This window comes from Plectropomus leopardus, chromosome 2 (genome assembly GCF_008729295.1).
Source record: "Plectropomus leopardus isolate mb chromosome 2, YSFRI_Pleo_2.0, whole genome shotgun sequence".
NCBI lineage: Eukaryota > Metazoa > Chordata > Actinopteri > Perciformes > Serranidae > Plectropomus > Plectropomus leopardus.
The window spans coordinates 8,053,132-8,072,993 of NC_056464.1; the positions used below are offsets into that span (position 1 = coordinate 8,053,132).

Below are 19,862 nucleotides of genomic sequence, written 5' to 3' on the forward strand. Positions count from 1 at the left end.
GTACACTTGAGTCAAAAAGGATAACTAAATATGCTAGATAGACTGTACTATCTCTAACAGTACTGCTTCTGATGTGACACATTTTACTTATATTACTATTGTTGCCTCTAATATTAGACAGCAGAAACTACGTTTATTGCTGCTATGCATTTTTACACCTGCCAGCAGCAGGACCTCATGATCCAAGTTAATGATTTTGCTGATCGTCCTAACAATTTGGGCAGGAACTACATATCTTATCTGCAGAGTGCCGTGACATTTGATGTGGATATTCATGGTTCCCAGATGTTATTATCTGGGGTTTTAGTGACCCCATGACCTTTTGTCTAACATCACAATGAGGTCAACATTTTGGCAAGGACTTTGGAAAGTCCCTGCAATGGAAAAAATTAACACATTGAAAACTAATGATGGGATTTTCACACAATTTGGTTTGGATTTCTATGGACTTTATGTCCAGTCCCACAAGGCCAAAATGTAAAAATTAAAAAAAAAAAAAACGAATAAAAAAGAAATCTGACTGGAAAATCATTCTAAAATCCGCCCATCTCATTCAAACTCAGCGGAGGAAGAATTATTTCCATTTGGGACACTCCATGAGCTTTCCACAAACACCACCCTCATATCAAATTGTCAACTCTATACACAGAAAACTGAACCATTGGATTGCAATATTTCTGCTTTCTTTATTCAGTCTCTTGACCTTTCTTCTATCAGGCCAAAATATCAGCAATCACTTGACTCATGACATGACTAAAAGTTACAGTATGTCATAATCTCTAGATTGCCATTAAATATACTGAGCACAATTATGCTCCTGAGGAGACATAAACCTATGATTATTCCTTGAGAATAATAAATGATATTGCAGCAAACAAAATACACTTGTATAAACAAAGTTTGGGTTGAATTTGTGAAGAAAACTTTGTTTTGCTTGCGTGCTTCCAAGTGAACGAAGAATCCAAAAAACAAGAAAATTCTTGTTGACTTCAAGTAAAGGGTGCTGTGCTTAACAACAGCAAAACTACATCAAAACATCCATTTACAAACTCTGTAAATACAAGTCATTTATCAGGTCATATACTCAGTTAGTCTTACATATTAGTCTTAGTCTTACACTTCTACCTTACAAGTAGTGTACTTGGGCAAGTGCTTGCGTTTGAAGTCTGTGTGATTTTGCTGAAGTGTTTTAAACAGTAAGGTTTTGGAGAAAATGCATGTGAGAGTTTGCAAACATGTTTTGAAATGAATTTTCTCTGTTTTTGGATTCTTCGTTCACTGTGGAGGCATATGAAGAAAAAAAAACACAAGGCTTCTTTACTAATTTGACATGACATGATATACATCATTTTGTGGGTGAAGTATTCCTCTAAGTAGCAAAATTGTCATTTATACTCACACTGCAGGGCTTAAGGTTTAAGGGCCACACTAAACTGAAAGTGTGGCCCTCAGTGATCTATTATAAAACATTTCTTTGCATCCACCACTTTCAGCCTCAGCTGTTTTCTCTCATTCATGTTCTTTAATCTTATATCTCCTGCAGGTTACTCTGTGGCTGGTGGCGAGTTCAGTGGGGATGATGAGGAAGGTGAGGGTCATATTTACAGTACAGAGCCAAAAAATGCATGGTTGAGTACAGGGTTTGCTGACCCCCCACCCCAAGCTGTTTAATGTTTAACTGCTCAGTCTCATTTGACCATCTTTTGATGGAAAAGTTTACAGGAAGCAATAACATTTAACCCCCAAAGAATCATACATAAATCTCTTAAGTATGTAAACAGTGTTGTTGTCACAGTTGATAACCTTTTGCCCCTTGCTTTCCATGTTGCAGATTTCATCACAGGAGTTCCAAAAGGACTCATGCTGTATGGTGTAGTAAGGAGTCCTCACATTTTCATTTCACATTGCAAATATTCTGCAGAGCATTAAGTATTAACATGCAGTATACTCAGATAATGACTTTTTTCCATCTCAATTTAGGTGACCATATTAAATGGAAGGGATCTGAAGTTTCTGCTCAACATAACAGGGGAGCAGGTATGTGCACATCTGGCTGGAGATTTTCTGTAATAGCCTGGCCACTGTTTTTTTCATATGAGAGTACACATTTAAAGTGGCATTTGTAAAAGAGGGCTGAAGATGAAGGAATTTGCCCCGTAGAGAGGAGGCCTATATCAGGGTCAGAGGTCTGGCTTACAGTATACACAGCTCATGGTTTCTGAGAGCTGTAAATCAAACCCAGAAACAGCAGACCAGGATAGAGTTCATGTTGTTACTGTATTGATTCAGCATGTGCTTTGGAAACTGGAAGCACAGAAGAGTGGCAGCGTCGGTGAGTCAGACACTGGCTGAGCTTACTGTCATATGTCTTAAAATATAACCCACAGATGAATTATATTTAAAACTAAATGTCACCAACTCCCACACAGTCATTGAAAATTGCTTTCTAAAGTTCAGCTGAGACTAATATTAGGCTTAAACTGTCCGTAGAACAAAGTAGGTATCAAAAAGTTTTTAGTATGAACTTCCCTCTTTGTGATTCCACAAATAGCTAGTCAGACTTGTGTCCAAATGTAGTGCAAATTTGACAGAATTTCCAGAAAGTTGGCAAAAGAAATGGCAAATTAGTGTGTGTTTTGATCCACTTCTGTCATGAGAATAAAAGTACTTAGACATAAACTGTGGGTGGAGCTAATACTCCAAGTGGGTACCGTTAAAACATCACAGAGGAAGACAGTGTAATGAGATGAAATCATTAAAACAGTGCCATTAAAACAGTCAAACCCAAGCAGCAACCTTCATGGCTGATAAATTACGCGAATGCAGAAGTAGAGATTTGAAATAAACAGGTTTACAGCCTGGTACCACAAATGGTTTTGGGGGATGATTTTTTATACAGCTCACCAATTTACATTTTCTGAAAGATTAAAGTTGTATCTAAGAGTGATGCCGTTTGGTTGATGGTCAGACCGAAGCACTAACCCAGAATGTCTTAATTTGACAACTTGGGAATGAGACTCAACAGTCAACTAAAAGTTGCATAATATTGCTTTAAGTATTTTTTTCTAATTTCCAGTGTTTCATGTCACATTTTAACTGCATTTTCCCATAAAAACAAACTGAATTGCTTGAAACACTGAACGTGCTTTGTCTAACTAAGACTGCTAAAGCTTCATAGTTGTCTTAGTTGAACTTTGGAACATATTTTTACATAAAATGAGGAATGTGGATTTTGTCCCTCGTTACTTACATTGAAATCACTTCAGGAAGGGTTTTTAACATACAGCCAGCATGGACAGGGAGAATGATCACGTCGAACAAAAACTCAAGATGCTACTCACATTCCCATATGTACAGTGAGACAAAGTACACCATGGGGAAACTTTTTTTGTGGCTTCATCGTGTAAGTTCTGCATGATGAAAGTGCATGTGACCCTGCATACATGGAAATGCATGTTTGTGTTCGTGTGTGTGTGTGTGTGTGTGTGTGTGTGTGTGTGAGAGAGTGTGAGAGTGAGAGAATGTCTTCAGTGTGGGAGGTCATCAGCGACTGCCCAGTGGTGTCAGAGGGCGCTGGGTAAACTGTTAAGTCCTAGTGAGAGTGATCTGAGGTAACAGTCTCTGCTCTCTGTGGGTGCATGCTGGTGCCTCTGTGGGTTCTTGGACCGTGAAGTCGAAGTCAGCTGCAAAAACACACCAGAGGGTCTTTGTGCAAAAACGCTGTGGTTTGATGAATAAAACCTCAAGTTTTGTCATTTGTCGTGCCAGCTAACAAGGATTTCTCTGTTCATCCATGTTTCATTTGCTTATCAACCCATGTTGTATCCAAAGAGCATTCTTTATACTTAATTTGAGCAATATTACGATTTTATGAAGACAATAGAAAAGTGCCAAGCATCAGGATTTTTTCTGTTCATACCAAGGTAGCTTTACTTAATATCTCTGCAGGCAACAGATCATTATGGGCTAAGTAGCAAATCAATTAGCCAGACTGCTGTGGGTCTTGCTTATTTTATCAATTTTCGTTTTCATAAAAAAAAAAAAATATGGATACTGGTCAGTTTTCTCATATTATGATATGCTACAGACTCTTAATTTATTATATGCTGATTCTAAAATAGTACAGAGGTTATATATAATGTATTCTGGTAATATGAAATTTTGCTGACATCTGCTTAAAGATTATTCTTGGTATAGGTTATGTTTATACGTATACCAAAATACCTGATAAGTCATTTAGAGTCCTATAGATAAATTATGCAATGCAGCCATAACTAATAAAGAGTAAAATAAGAGACATGTTTTTTTCAATTTTATCAGCCACTGAATATTGAAATTTAAACACCACTGAATTAAAAGCACAAAATGTTTTACTTTGAAATACATGTATCTGAATTAACTTCTATTAAATAAAAATATGTTTTCTTAATTTGCAGTTTCAAAAGCTGAATCTAATACATTTAAGCAACAAAATCTATCTTTTTTTTAATATAGAACTTTGTTTTTGAATTTTGAATCTGAGTTTGTGGACACTGAAAAAAAAATCTCTTGAATCACAAATCAAGAAATTCCCCAATTGAATTTTAAAGCAGTTAATACCGAACAAATAAATTCAGATAGACTGGTTTTCAAAGTAACATATATTTAAATTCACACACCTCTACTATTTTCATAAAAATGTAGGTCACTTCTGTAATATGAGAATATAAGAAATCTAGTCACTGATAACTGTGAACACTGATCTGTGGACAACATCTCTTAGCTCGCTGATCTCACCTCAGCCGAACATTCCTGGTGCTTCAGCTCTACAGGAAGTGTTGATCATATTTCTCTGAGTGTCAACTGGCAAAGCAGTACTCCTATAAGGTATCAGAGTGAATTTGAACTCTGTCCTGAGCCTCAGTTTGATTTATGTTGATATGAGCTGGTTTGCATGTGCGATAGGCTGCAGGACGACAACTCCAATATTCAGTCTTGTTTTTCAAAAGGGTCTCGACTCCTTTCTGCATAGCTACGATTCACTTTGAAGTGAGAGTCACCCAAGGATGAAACGTGACCCTAATTTATCATATGTGGTATGAAATTAAACCGGAAAAACCCAAGCCCTGTGAGCATTCTCTCCAAGTGAGTTTTAAAGGACTTTGAGTCCCCGATCCTCAGACCCCCTACCTCTCCCCAAGCTTACAGAAGCTCTAACACTGAGCTCCATGAAAAGAGAGAAGTGAAGACCCCAGGGGATTGTGGGATTGAGAGATTGAAGAGGAAAGCTTCTGGGGGTGGTGTTGGAGGCTACAAAGGAGAAAAAGTACATGGAGAAACAAAATGAAAGAAAAGAAAGGGATCTATGCATGGTGGTGTGATTACAGGCTAACTGGGTCTTGTTTGTAATGTGTTCCAGATGGGGTCCTACTTTGGGTACGCGGTGGCAGCCACCGACATCAACAACGATGGGTGAGTGGATGGAGTGACGGTGAGACAGATGATGGAGAAAAAATGGGGTGAAATGACAGAGAAGCGAGAGAATCAGAAGCTAAAACAAGAGGCCTAAAGTGAAGGATGAGGTCACTGAAACAGAGATAACAGTGGGAGTTTTTTGAAAGTATCCCACGCTTCAGTTCAGTCACCCTGTCACTCTCTCTTGTGTCATGAAAGTTTCTGAAAATACTCATTCCTTATGTAGTTCCTCTCAGTGTGAAGTTTACCCATGGTTAATTTCACTTCCTCAACCGAGGCACACAGCAAAAATTTTTTTCAAAGTTTCAGTGTAGCCTGTAAATATGACTGTTTACTGGTAGTTGTATGTCATATTGTTTGTTTTATAATTGCTTTTGTTTATTCTTTTTATATTGCTGTTAATTTTGTATCAAATGAGCAAGAAAATCATTATCTAAAGTCCACAACTTTCAAAAAGAAAGAACAAAGAAATTTCTTCATTTTCATAGTTCTTTTTCTTTGTTTCAACCATGATGTGGGATTTAGTTCTTTTATTCCTTTTATCATCATTTTTAAATTCTTGATTCCCTTTTTATCATTGTTTTCAGCATATAATCCGGCCGCCCCTACCTATGTCTCTGGCCCCGCTTAGCCAACTCATGTGATGTTTTCTTATTTCTATCCACCTTCAATCCTCTATTTTAGAAGATTTTCTAAGAACAAAAGGAGATTTTATCAAGTGAATAATTTTTTAACCTGTGTGCCTGTGCTTTTTGAGCATCCTTTTAGAATGCTGTGATTTTATCTTTACATAACCCAAAGCAATCACACTCCTCTTGTCTACACCTAAGCAATCCAACCAACAAAAGCAATGAGCACTAACCAATCGTAGGGACAGTAGGGCGGGCCATTCCTTCGCTATCCTAGGATTACGAAATTTGCTTCCTTAACGGCGACTGCATAAACAAACATTCCAACAGGAAATACACTTGGACCCATTTAAAGCGTTTACATCGGGACGCTTTTCATGTAGAGCAGGTCTAGACTATGCTATTTTAATTCAACCAACAATTAACACCGTGAGCAAGCATGGCAGAAATTCCCACCAAGATTAAGCACTTTGGTGGCAAGTGGCGAGTAAAAACTTGCATTTAAGGGGCAGAAACCTCAAGCAGAACCAGATTTTATCTGGGCGGCTGTCTACCGGTTGAGTAGCTTCACATTATTTTACAGTAAATACCAGTGGGAATTCTTGTGTTTTCCCAGATACCAAATATGTCTTAATTAAGGAACAATTTGTATAAAATGATACATTTTTTTTGTGATGAGTCATGTAGTTGAAAGTGTAAACATTATATAGCTTCAATAAAGATAAGATAAGATAAGATAAGATAATCCTTTATTAGTCCCACAGTGGGGAAATTTCCAACATTGCAGCAGCAAAGGGATAGCAAAATAGCAAGATAACTGTGCAAAATAAACTATATTAATAAATAAGTACAAAAACGTGCAGGATGAAGATGAAGGAAATAAGCACAGAGGACGACATAAACAAACAATATATACAGTATTTACAACGCCGAGAAACTCAACAGTTAAAAAAAGAATGTTCACAGTTGCATGGGTGAAAGTGAAATTGCACTTGTGGTACAGAGCTGTAAAGAGCTGTAACAAAGTGAAACGAAAACTACAATATGATCTGGTTTGTTCCTATATCTATATTCCAATAGAACCCCTTCTTGTCCATCGTCATCCCCTTTATTTTTCTCCTGTCCTTGTTTGCCTCTCCAGTTTGGATGACCTGGTGGTGGGAGCTCCAATGTTCATGCGTCGAGGGTTCAGTGGGCGTCTGGAGGAGCTGGGGAAGGTGTATGTGTACCTCCAGAGAGGCCCTCTGCTGCTGGAGCCGAGCCAGTCCCACCTCCTGGGTCAACAGGCCTTCAGCCGCTTCGGTACCTCGCTGGCTCCTCTAGGTGATCTCAACCAGGATGGATTCAATGGTAGGTGTGCTACATACAGTGTGAGTTAACTGTTCGGTAACAATAGCAAAAATTAGATACAGTTATTACCATTATGTTATAACAGTCATTTAAAAGTTTGCCCAGTGTCAGGTTTTTTACATCAGTTGAGGTCATCATAAAATAGACCAAAATTCCATTCCAAGTGGTGTTAAAAAATTCTTTAAAAGTCCTCAATCTAACTTTCCTTACGCTGTAGGAACCCTGAGCCAGTCTCAAGAAGTAAATTACTGTGACCATTTTTACTGGCCCTCAAATCCACTAGTCCTCCCATCCTGGCCTGTGACAACTGTTACTTCTAATTTTCTGATCTAGGAGCTAAGTATACGTTGTGCAGGACTCACGGTAAACTGCTTTGTCAGCTTTAGCTACAGACATGAAATATAGATGCACAAACATATATGTGTTACATACAGTATTTGATTCTTCGCATATTCCGCTTTTTACAATCAGACATGGCTATCGGCTGTCCCTATGGAGGAGACGACCAGCATGGATTGGTTCTCATTTATAACGGTCATGCCGGAGGCCTGATGGAAACGCCCACACAGACCCTCTCTGGCCAATGGGCTTCCAGCTCTTTCCCTGCCAGTTTTGGCTTTTCCCTGCGAGGTAACAGAGATCTGGATCAAAACGGCTACCCAGGTACTTCAGAAAAACTGTCAGCCGCCAGGCATCCAATAACACTTTATCCTCCTCTCTGATGTCTTTATTTAACTCACTTTCTTTTCTTGCAGATCTGATTGTTGGTGCTTTTGGGGTTGATAAAGCAGTGCTATACAGGTATGTCAAAGCATGTAGGAGAACGGAAAAGAATTTATAGACATTTCTTTTTATTCTTATTCTTTTATGGTCTTTCTCTTCAATCAGGGCTCGGCCGATAGTGAGTGCCAGCGCGTCTCTTACAGTGCAGCCGACCATGTTCAACCAGGAAGAGAAGACTTGTGAGCTAAACACAGGGAATGAAACCATCACTGTGTCTTGGTATGGATGTCGACATTTTTCCCTTAAAAAAGTTCAGCTCCGCTTAAATCTTAATAGGATGATTATACACAGTTTAATCCAACATACAGGTTTTGTCATTGTAGCGGAAATATCTTTTAATGTTTAACAGAAAGCTTAAGGGTTTGAGAGCAGTTAAAGAGCTTTTTAACATAACAGAACATGGAAAAGTCTTGCAAATGTTATGTAACGCACATATTACTTCAGCTTCGGCTTTCCAAACTACCTCACGAGAATGTCAAATGACTTCATGTTTGCCAGTTTCCTGTCCAGCCTGCTCTGAGCTACACACTCAGTATTCTTAGATCCAGTGAAGAAAAAGGGGAAATTCACCCCGCTTTAGTCTCAATGAAGCTCTTTCCACAAGTTCACTTCAACCATCATATTAAATGTGGAATGTTTTTAGACTGCCGTTGGAGACATCTGCAAAACTGGCTGGTGTTTTTCAGTGTCTGCCCTGTAGGTTGATACAAGTGAGTCTTGTTTTTGTGTTTTTTGGTGTTTTTGCTGCCTTGGTAACTAAAAAGGGGATGAAGGGAGTACAGAAGAGGAAGTGGGAGAAAGGTGGAGTAGTAGTGTGGAAAGATGAAGTGCAATTATTACCATTGAAAAGCTTGGAAAAGTGTTGTAACTTTCTCAAATGAATGAGACGTTTTTTGGCATTAACAGGACTGCTGACATAGCATGAAGAGTACCTTACCGTTATGTGTTATACGACCACACAAATATTTATTACTATTATCTTTTGTCTAATGATTTTTTTTAAGCATTTGATACTTTAAAACTCCTGGTCGATTTGGTAAAATCTGTGGTTACTGTGTTAACAGTATTTGTGGTTTAATAGTGAATGGTATTTTCTTCTTTCTCAAAAATAAAACAGAAAAACTGTTTACAGTGAAGCCAAAAAACTCAATATGTTTCAGTAGTGAAGTCAGCCAATATTAAATTCAACCACAATCAACCTTTTCTTCGTGCTGTGAGGTCTGTCGTCAGCCTCTACTGAATGGAATCAGTGAGACTGACAACTGTGTAGTTAGTCTTGCTTAGTCGTTTTCCAACAAACTGCCACATATTTGACTTTTAATTTTTTTAATTGACAATTTTGATTGACAATGACAAGTGTCGCTTAAGGCACAGTTCAAACTGGGAAATTTGTCTCTCTCTATTGTAAACATAGGCTTCATCTTTTTCCCCACACAACTGGAAGGGACTTTGCCTCTCTATCTGAGCCCTGTGTGGGAATGGCGGACTCTGCCACTACCTATTGAAACTACGATATAGTGGATTTATAAAAGATTTAATATCTGAGTGTATTTACATCGAATGGCTATTGCAAAAAAAAACAAAAAACAAAAATGACCATAAATCTTATCAAAAACTTTATTTGATTTCATCAAAATCCTAGATTATAATAATAAATAATTATGAATTCAAATTTTAAAAAAAACTATGTACAGATGTACCTCAAGTAAGTGTAAACACATCTGTATCAGCTCAACGTTAATTTTCTTCCCCATATTTCTGTCTGTGTTCAACCTCCAGTGTCAGCATCGGTTTCTGCCTGCTGGCTAATGGGAAGCACCTCCCCTCTCATCTAGGTGAGGCACGCACACACACACACACACACACACACACGCACGCACACACACACACACACACACACACACACACAGATGGTCCCTATTACCTTGCTTTCTTTGTGCAGCCGCAAGTATGCTGGACTTCACTGTGGTCAATTTGGCAGTTAAGATCAAGATAAAAGAACAATCATGTAAACACAGGGTAACTTGGTGGGCTCCGGCAGTTTAGAAAAGTGTGTGTGTGTTTATTTTAAGTGTGCGGGTGTGTGTTGTCTGTGCTCTCTACATAGTTATTGTCATGTGGGCCGCAGCAATGCCCTGGTTCTGTATACTGTACAGAGGACAAAATAAGTGCTTTACCATTATCATGTTTACCACTGTATGTGTGCTCATTTGCAAATGGTGAGGCATGCAGATAATATGTCTGTGCAAATATGTGCCTGTGCATAAATTTACATGCATTTTTGTGTTTAATACGACCTTGAAGATGTACAAATGATGTACATATTTACATGTATGTGTGTGTCTGTATATGTGCATATTTTCAAGGATTTGTGGTTGAGGTTCAGCTGGACAGCGAGAAGCAGAACCAGAAGGAGTCCATCAGGAGGACGCTGTTCCTGGACAGCCAGCAGCCCAGTCTCCTGAAGACTGTTAGCCTCGTCAACGGAGAACGCTTGTGCCATGACACCAAGATCTATCTGCGGGTCTGTCTTTCCACCTAATTTTTTCCTGTAGCTAAACCTAACCCAAATTTAGTGTATTTTATTGAATGTAGGATTTGTAGTAAACTGTACATTGGACAAACATGGAACAAACTGCTACAACGTCTAAAACAACACTTGCCTTATATTGATCAAATATATAAAGTTACAGAACTATACAAGCATTACCATCAATGGTAGACTGGACCAAGAAGCATATACTGATATATAGCGTAATGGGAGTAAAACCCTAACCCCCCTACGCCTAACCTCATGCTGTCATGTGGAGATAAAAACTGACAAACCATTTACTAACTTTGAAATATTATATGTAAAAGTCTATGAACTACTAGTCCAATGTTAAATATCTTTTTAGTTGTGTATTTGCCTTATCGCCAATGTTTTCAACCATGTTCAAACATAGGGAAATCTGAATTATTAACTACGTCATTTGGTAGCCATATCCTCATCCATCAGGGTTTTGGTTGTCTGCCAGAAGCCATCATAAATTGACTATTTATCCAGTTTTTAGCCACATTTTTACAATACACTTTTAGATCTTGGATATTTTTAAATCAGTGTTTTAACTAGACGAAGGATTTTAGTCATTGACATCTAGATCTTCAGTTACTGGATAAACAAGCTGAACAAATTTTAGCGGCAGCTTGACTCCAGTCCCTGTTGCGCCAAACAGCATCAGAAACACTGATTTTAATGTTAAACTTTAGTTAGTATTTTTACCAGTTTAAAGCAATACTATGCAACTTTTAGTTGATTGTTGAGTCTCAAATCGTCAAGTACTGACGTTTTGGGTTGATGACTGGGAATGAGCATAATGTTGCTTTAAATCACCAGGTTTGTTTGCTTTGGAGAGGAAGAGACCTCTGTGGATAATCTGGCTCCTGGTAAAAAAAAGACAAAAAAACTCCTGAACGTCTGGATCTTAAGTTATCAGAGAAAAAAACTGAGCACACATTTGCAGGTTCTTGGCTAATGGCCTGTCTGCAATGAGTCAAACAGTGTTGAAGAAACACAGATTTTTAATGTAAAGCTGCTTTATATAGTGTTTTAGCCATTTAAATCACCTGGTCCCTTTGTTGAGAGGAAGAGACCTCTGCAGATAAAAGCCTCTGAAGGATGAACAAAAAGGAACCCTAACTGAAGGAAAACCGGGAGAAATATTTTGATTGAGAGACACTTGGAGACCCACAAACTTACACATTTTATTTTTGAAAGTACGGCGCACTATTTCTCAGGTCAGTCATCTCAATATTATGCCTTTTAAGTCTTTCACAAATTTTCCGGTTCTTAATCCTGGCCCTCAAAGGCCAGAGTCCCACTGGTTTTCATTCGACCCGTCTAATCAGAGACTATGTTGCACCTGCAGCACCAGGTGAATGTAATTAACTGGCTGCTAAGACAGAGGTTAAAGTCATTTCCTAATATATGGGGTTTGAAGTTTCTGTTTGAAGTGCTGTTTGAGGGGAAACTCGTACAGTACCAATCTTCTCATCTCGCAGTGGCCATCTGATCAAAGTGAACTCCTGCCAAGAGCACTTTAGTCACACTCGTAGATGTTCACTGTAAGAACAGAACGACCAGAGCACTTTGCTCTGTGACAGGATAAGAGATGGTTTGAGTAGAAACTGCCAACCATCCACTCACCTGTCAGTCAGAACGTATCTGTTTGTACACCACTTCTTCCTTTTAGGGGCCCACAACATTGCTGCTGGTTAAACTGAACTCATGTCACATCTTAGAGAAACTTAAAGCAAACTAAATTTTACATTAAGGCCAGTAGTTTCTGTGACATCTGCTTTTGATTTTGGAGAATGCGGCAACTTTTTTTTTGTACATTTACTTTGAAGGGGATTTCACAATAATTGGCAAATATAAGAGTTTGGAAATTTCTACCATGACAACATATTTCTAACCATCTTTTGCCCTAATCAGAAGGTTGAGCTTGTTTCAGAATATTGAGAACAGACACTGATACACCAGACAAAGGTTTATCAGTTATTGGAGAGAGAAGGCAACCCATTGATTTGTGTCATTCGTATCAGTTTCTCACACATCTTTCCCTGCTCCAGGGTGAAGAGGAGTTTCGGGATAAACTCTCTCCTATTTACATCAGCTTGAACTACAGTCTGGATCCTCAGGCCCCAGTGGACCAGCATGGCCTCAGGCCAATCCTGAATTATGAGACAGAACAGCGTATAGAACAGAAGGTATGTGTATTAACTTATGATTCAAAATAAAACCATAGCCCAAGGGTGACGCAGTATGTTAAGGTTCAGTATGTTTGATTATTTTCTAACTTTTGCATTAAAGCTGTAGTTGTTAACTTTTATAAAAGTAACTTTTTGTCATATTTGCTGAAGCTTTGACTGTGGAAAACAACCAAGCAGTGCTGGGGAGTTTCTAATGCAGCTGTCAATCACAGCTCTTGAACAGGGGTCAAACTGTCAAACTAGGAGGTGTTAATTAAATATGAATTAAGACTTTGTTGCTGCATTGCTTATTTCTCGATTCAGCCATTTTTAGAAACATATTTTAGTATACTGTGTAGCTCTAAAATGTTTGTGACCAGGCTGCTGGGTTGAAAACAACTGAGCAAAGCCTAAGCACATCCCACCGACTGGAGCCTCGTGTTCTTGATAGTTCTAGGGCTGTTGCTTGAACTAGAGACTGTAATTCCTTACTTTTGTATGCCTGCCTGAGTATAAAAGCGGATCAAAAGAGAGACCCACCACCTACTCACAGACTAAACTCCCCTGTTAAAACGAGGCAGTGCTGATCAAAATGTAAAACAAGATTTTATTACTGTATTGCCTATTTCTCACCTAAAATGTCTTCAGAAACAGATTTTAGTATCCTGTCTGGCTTCTATATGAGTTTGTGATGTGGGCACCACATTGTTCTCTGTAATGCAAAAATGGAGGCTGAGGAAACGGAGATTGAACAGTTAAACAGATTGAAATTTATCACTTTTGAATGTCCGACACCACGGAAAAAGAGTATAGAAGCGGATCAAACTCAGTCTCTGTCAAACTCAGACCAAACTCCAATCAAACGGTAAAACTAGGCAGTGTCAATCAAATATAAACCAAGCCTCTGTTACTGTGCTGCCTATTTTTGCTTTCAGAACATATTTTACGTTAATGTTTAACTGTAAAAAAAACACCCAAGTGCGGATCTCTTATTACCGGCCATATTGGTTTACGGACAAGCTAATGGGAGCATTTGTTGGACCCTTGTGGTGCAGTGCTAAAAGTAAATCTTTTCTCTTTTTTCTCTGGTCATGTAGCACCATTTTTAAAAGCATTTGCATCTGTAACTGCATGGACATTTTTTTATGGAAAGACCATCTTTCCAGCAGTGAAATACTTCTTAAAATATTTCAAAGTAACATTGTTTACATGCTTGAACATTATGCACAATGTCAAAAATATGCATGTCAGAAATATCAGATTACAAATGAGAACTATCCAACCTGGAAATCCAAGACGCACAGCTCTGTTTCAACTCTTCATAGGAGTTCAACTTCCACAGATATGAAGTGTATCTCAAGAGGTTGAAAGTGTATCTATGTATTACATTACCGCACTCAACATCTGGACCACACCACTTAAATGGCCTCACGCCATGCATGTTAAGAACTAAACAGATAGTCACCACAATAATTAGCAGTGAAGAGAGAGCAGAACAGATGGCATGATGAACGTTTTCACAAAACCTTACCAAACAATTTAAATTGAGTACAACAGTGGTTCTCTGTACTGTATGAGTCTAAATTCAGCCTCCATACCACCACACATCTCTCACTGTTTACATTCTGCATGCAGAAAATTTATTTGAATGGCAACGGCGGAGGTTACGGGCCGCCGTTTTAAAATTGACATCAAATGTAAGGCCCCTCTACAGTGCCGAACACCATATGGTTAGAGGTTCAGGGTCAGCCCTGGTAGTGCATGAGCTGATTACTGCACTCTGGTCTCCATTGGTAGTGCTTTTTGTTTCCTACATGAAGAGTCATGGAGGACTGACGAGTCATGGCTGTGCAAAAACACAGAGGGAGGACTGACAGCTCCGTTTTGGGTGGGGTGGCGCTCGGCTCTCACACATCTGGTTGTGGTTTGTTTATGTATGTTGCCAGTGGTCTCCTCCACCAGGCGAGAGCCAGAGCCTGAAAACGTGCACATGTTTATGTGAGTGATAGAAGGTAAAGTGAGTGTGATGTGGGTGCGTGAGCGTGCACATCGTGTACTTGTTTTTTTCATCTTACAAACATTTAAGGCGACATCAGTTTTTTCTGTTGCTCTCTTTCCTCCTGTGAAAGGAATCAACAAATTTTTCTCCCATTGATCTTTTAGCCAATGTGATGAAAACTTCATCCATGTTCTGTCCTGTGGGCTCTCATGCTTTGTAATAACACTTCAGTTATTATTGTGCCTTTTTTGCATTCACTTGCTCTTGTCTTGTCTCGAATAGATGCATTTAAATGAAGTGGATTCGGCTTTTTAAGTTAATCAAAACAGTACAATGAAGGGTTGTAGGAAATGAATCACAGCTGATGGCTTTGCAGCTATTTTTTATATTGTTGCAGTGATGTAATGAATGATGTGAAATCATCGCTGGGTGTGGTCACTGTGCAACAGGCCACAGTTCTGACCACACTTACAGACATTTTGGTGTGTTATTTCAGTGGTTTAAGGAGTAAGAGTATAGCTGATGGACATGTACTGTAGTTAATAATTAACTTTTCCTGCACTCAGTTCTCCACCTTTTCAATGCCACTCTTCGGTCGGTGCCGTTATTCTGATTTGGGATGATGGTCTGTGTGCCCTGACTAAGAGTGCCATCTAGTTCCATTATATAGGAGAGAAAGCAGACATCTCTATGGCCGAAATCTCCAACACTCGCCAACTCACACCATATCAATCTAGATTGATAAATAGCACTACATGTTAGAGGAAAAATATGTATTTTGGTTTTGGGGTTAAACTGTGCCTTTAAGAGCTGCAGGGAAACATGGATCAAACGTTGGAGGATGCAGAGATGACAGTGAAAAAAAAGATGAAAAATTGTTAGAAGTGGAGGGAAGATAAGTTGGGACTCATCACTTGATCTTAGAAAGTCTATTACAGAGCGTGTGTGCCCCTGTCTGTTTAGTGTTAAATGACCGATGGCCTCTTGAGTCCTGAGTGAGTGTAAAAGCAGCGACTTGAATGAGGAATCTCCTCTGAGACACTGTTAACCAGTGCCAGGCTGATTCTTTGCTCTCTGTAGCATTCTTTTGGAATCTAATGTTTCCCATATGTTGGAGACATGAGGGTACGGCAACAATGACACTATGAGAGAAATGGGGGAGACAGAAAAGGAGAAGAGAGAATAAAGCAAAAGGCTGAAGGGACACTGGAAAAGACAATGCCCCCAAATCACATTTATCTTTTACTGTGGTTTTTACCAAGTCATCTGTCATGAATAACTAAAGAGCCGATTAAGCCCTGCTCTCTTTTAAATGTGAGGTTTTTACTCGTTATGATCGAGGCCTTCCCGCAAAAATGTAATACTTGTTTGGACGGAATTCATCATGCTTTCATTCTCCTAAACCTTCATCATGTTTTCTCTATTCTTCGTTTTCGATGTTCCCACATGTAAAGCGCAAATTGCTTTTATCCAGCGAACATGAAAGGATGCTGCTTTCATGCAGCTTTCTTGGCATCTGGTTGTTGCAAATATTGTTACAGTTTTGTGCATATAAGGGAGAGATGTGTAGTCTATATCCTCTCTTATCCTTTCATTAAATCATGAATCTAGTGTGCAGGCTTCTGTAAACATCCACTTCCTCAAAAGCTTTTCCCTCTCCATACCTTTGGACTCTGCTCCCAGAATACCTCTCTCTCTTTCACCCATCATAACCATCCCTCGCTCCTCCCTCTTCCTCCGTTTATCTCTCTGCTTCTTTTCTTTCTCAGGCCCAGATTCAACTCGATTGCGGAGAGGACAACATCTGCGTCCCTGACCTCAAGCTGGCTGTTTATGGGTGAGAGGAAGTCGCAGTTCTATTACTTTACCTGATTCGACAAACAAAATTCTCCAGTCACGCTTTGCTGTTCTGCTTCGTCTGTAAATGATAAAAACACAACAGAAATTGAAAATATACCCAAATAGTTTTTCCATTTGCCATGTGCAACACCCAGTATGCTGGGTCTTTCTTCTGCTGCACTTGAAGTGATGCATTTTATGTTTCTGGTTAGTGTGGAATGAACACAAAAAGATCTGCATAGTTAGCATGAGCTGCAGTTACACTTTTGGCTGAACAGACAAAGTAAACAACACCCCTTACTGGAACCCCACACACAAAAAAATGCCACAGCACAGGCCACGTGGCTTAAAGCTGTGTTAATTGAGTTATTCGGCTGTTTGAGGAAGTAGAACAAGCTATAGACTTGAAATTATATTGATATGGCCAAGGCATTAGCAAACAGTAGCCTATTAATATATTCAGCAGATAGAAAGCAACATTAGAATGCATTAGTATCCCTGTTTTTTCACGACCCAACGTATGTAAGTTTGATATCCATTGTCCTTTTAGCTCATTTTTTGGTCTCCACCAACCTTGAATGGAAATATCTGCCTCTTTAACTGGCAAAGGCTTCATTATGTACCAAGCCAGCTGCAAGAATAAATAATGGCATTGCATGTTTCTGCAAACCACACGTGTTAAGTTTCTAAGATGATAATTTGGTGGATGTAAATGTATGGTTCGATTTAGGCACAAAAACAAAAAAAAGCTTACGGTTAGGAAAAGATGATGTTTTGGTTTAAAATGCCTGGTCTTGGGTGCAAAATTCCAGCTTGAAATGCAGCCATGTCTCAGTAGAAAACAACTGCTTTATTTACTTTTAACAAAGCAACAGGTAGTTAAGAAACACCCCTGGTAGGTGACTAAGCCCCAGTTGGCATGACTCAGAGAATTAAAGACAAAACTGTTAAGACATTATGAACAGCTCGTAACATACTTTCTCCGAAGTGCAGATAGAGAGGAAAGATTCACACATTATTGTTAATAAATCATGTATGTACGTATGTATGTATGTATCCTTGTTCTTGAATGGACGTCAGCCAAATATTTGGAGATGTCTCAATCCATTCACAGAGAATACACACACAAACACGCGCTCTCTCTCTCTATCCTCCCAGACAGCTCTGACAGAGGAGTGTTTTGCATTATGATGGCCATGTGATTTCTCTTAGCTGCAGAAATACAATCAGAGCGAAAAAGTCTCCCACGAAAACTCAAAGATCTGCATTTGTCGTGGCCACGGGACCAAACTCAAATGATTCAGCACTTTCACTAAACTGAATTTCCCTTCACTGACATACTATAAGACGCAGCATTTTTCTCTTGCTAGCCAAGAATTTGCAAACAGCAGGATGTCTAACATTCGCAACCCTGTCACTGGTGTTTCAGTTGTATCCTCTGGCTTCAATTATGCTTTTATGAGCTTCATAATCCACCGTTATATTTTCCCAACACATGAAACTCAGTTTCAGCTATACAGCTGTAGATTTCTGTCTGTTCTCAGCATCTGTTGAGTGTTGGTGTTAGGGTATCAGTGTTGTTTCCTCTGAATTTGCTAAACTTGCCTGGGCTTAATTAAGATCATCTGGTGGTTGTCTTACCTAGCGAGGGGTCACTGCGTCCAGTCCCTCTGAAGATGGGGGGGGGGGGGGGGGGAGGAAACAGGGAATGCAAGAAGAACCCTGATTCTGACCCTCAACCAGACTCCTTTCTCCTCTTTCTGCTCAATAGGAACATGGATTTACAACCACAAAGTGTAGCTGCAGGGGGGGGGCCAGAGTCACAGAGTGTCGAGAGGATTTATCACTACACTGAAAGTGTGTTTGCACACAGGGGCGTCACTGTGAACATGCGTAATAAGGAGGGGGTCGGTTTCCTGAGACAAATCACAGTGATCAGATTTGGGTCATTTCCCAGGTCAGTCACGGACAGATATGCAGGAGAAAATGGCCCTTGGGGACTGTCTAAAACAGAGATGCATTGTCTGGAAAGACTTCACGTCCCTGCTTTTCATTACGTTTTACAATTGCTTCTCGGGCATTTTGGTCATGCCTCGCACCAAGTCACTTCAAATGAACATGGCAGCGGAGGTAGTATGAGCTAAACTGCCAGGAAATAAAGGTTGTGAAAGGAAGCTGCTATTTTTTTAGCAATTTGATTCCAGTAGATAAAAATGGCCCTTTCAAAGCCGACAAAAAATAATAGCTGTAATAGATACTCATGGGAAAAAAACACTTTAAAAAATATGGCTTTGCAAAAGAACAGTCTCTATGAGGCTGGATACTGATGAGTGGTGTTGCCTTGAGCTAAATGTCAGCATGCTAACATGCAGGGGCGTGGTACTGGGGGGAAAAGTGCGATTACCTGGAAATTGGAGTGAGGCCCTCAAAAAGCCTGGAATAAAAGATCGAAATGTATATGTATGTATACAGTATATGTGTGTGTGTGTGTGTGTATTGGAAGCTCTTTAAGACCCATCTGTCCCCTTAAAGGTGCAAAATGGTCTACTCCCCCCCGCACTAGGATTTCTCTCAAACCCAGTTAGACCCGAGTGACTGCTTAACCTGGAGAGCATAAGCCATCGACTATATAAAGACACCGCATCCCCACTTATTATGCTTAAATGAAGCTTAAGTATCCCGTGGATACGGATGCTGCATTGAGAGTATTGTCATTGAGTGCCAGATTCTACGCAGTAGCAATATTCACGGTGGGGGAGTTCACGCCAAAATAACTGTCCAACCAATTGCAAGCAACCCCATTGAACGGGAGCACATCAATTGACTCTCACAGCTGTCAATCTTGGTGGAAAATCCCCTATATGTAATATTGAATAACTCATTAAAACCAAATTTATCACAAAATCAGTCACTTGAACAAACATCAGGGTGATGAGAACTACCTTCAGTGTCAGAAACCATCTTTGGGAAAAATGTATTTGGTGTGTAGTTTTTAGTTTTGCCTATGTCCCATTCACTGACATGGAGGGGCGGGCTTTTTGAGCTATACGGCAGCCAGACACCAGGGGGCGATCAAG

At 39.5% G+C, this 19,862-nt stretch overlaps 1 protein-coding gene across 1 annotated transcript in view; it reads left to right on the forward strand.

The window, feature by feature from the left end:
• Window positions 1-19,862, forward strand: part of LOC121952645 (integrin alpha-5-like) — a 45,433-nt gene that overhangs the window by 15,135 nt on the left and 10,436 nt on the right. Inside the window, exons 8-19 of the mRNA XM_042499446.1 lie at window positions 1,544-1,588; window positions 1,832-1,875; window positions 1,981-2,037; window positions 5,399-5,451; window positions 7,225-7,433; window positions 7,905-8,096; window positions 8,189-8,234; window positions 8,322-8,435; window positions 9,996-10,051; window positions 10,583-10,740; window positions 12,828-12,965; window positions 16,716-16,783. Of these exons, the coding sequence (XP_042355380.1) occupies window positions 1,544-1,588; window positions 1,832-1,875; window positions 1,981-2,037; window positions 5,399-5,451; window positions 7,225-7,433; window positions 7,905-8,096; window positions 8,189-8,234; window positions 8,322-8,435; window positions 9,996-10,051; window positions 10,583-10,740; window positions 12,828-12,965; window positions 16,716-16,783 (1,180 nt within the window). The remainder of the gene's footprint in view (window positions 1-1,543; window positions 1,589-1,831; window positions 1,876-1,980; window positions 2,038-5,398; window positions 5,452-7,224; window positions 7,434-7,904; window positions 8,097-8,188; window positions 8,235-8,321; window positions 8,436-9,995; window positions 10,052-10,582; window positions 10,741-12,827; window positions 12,966-16,715; window positions 16,784-19,862) is intronic.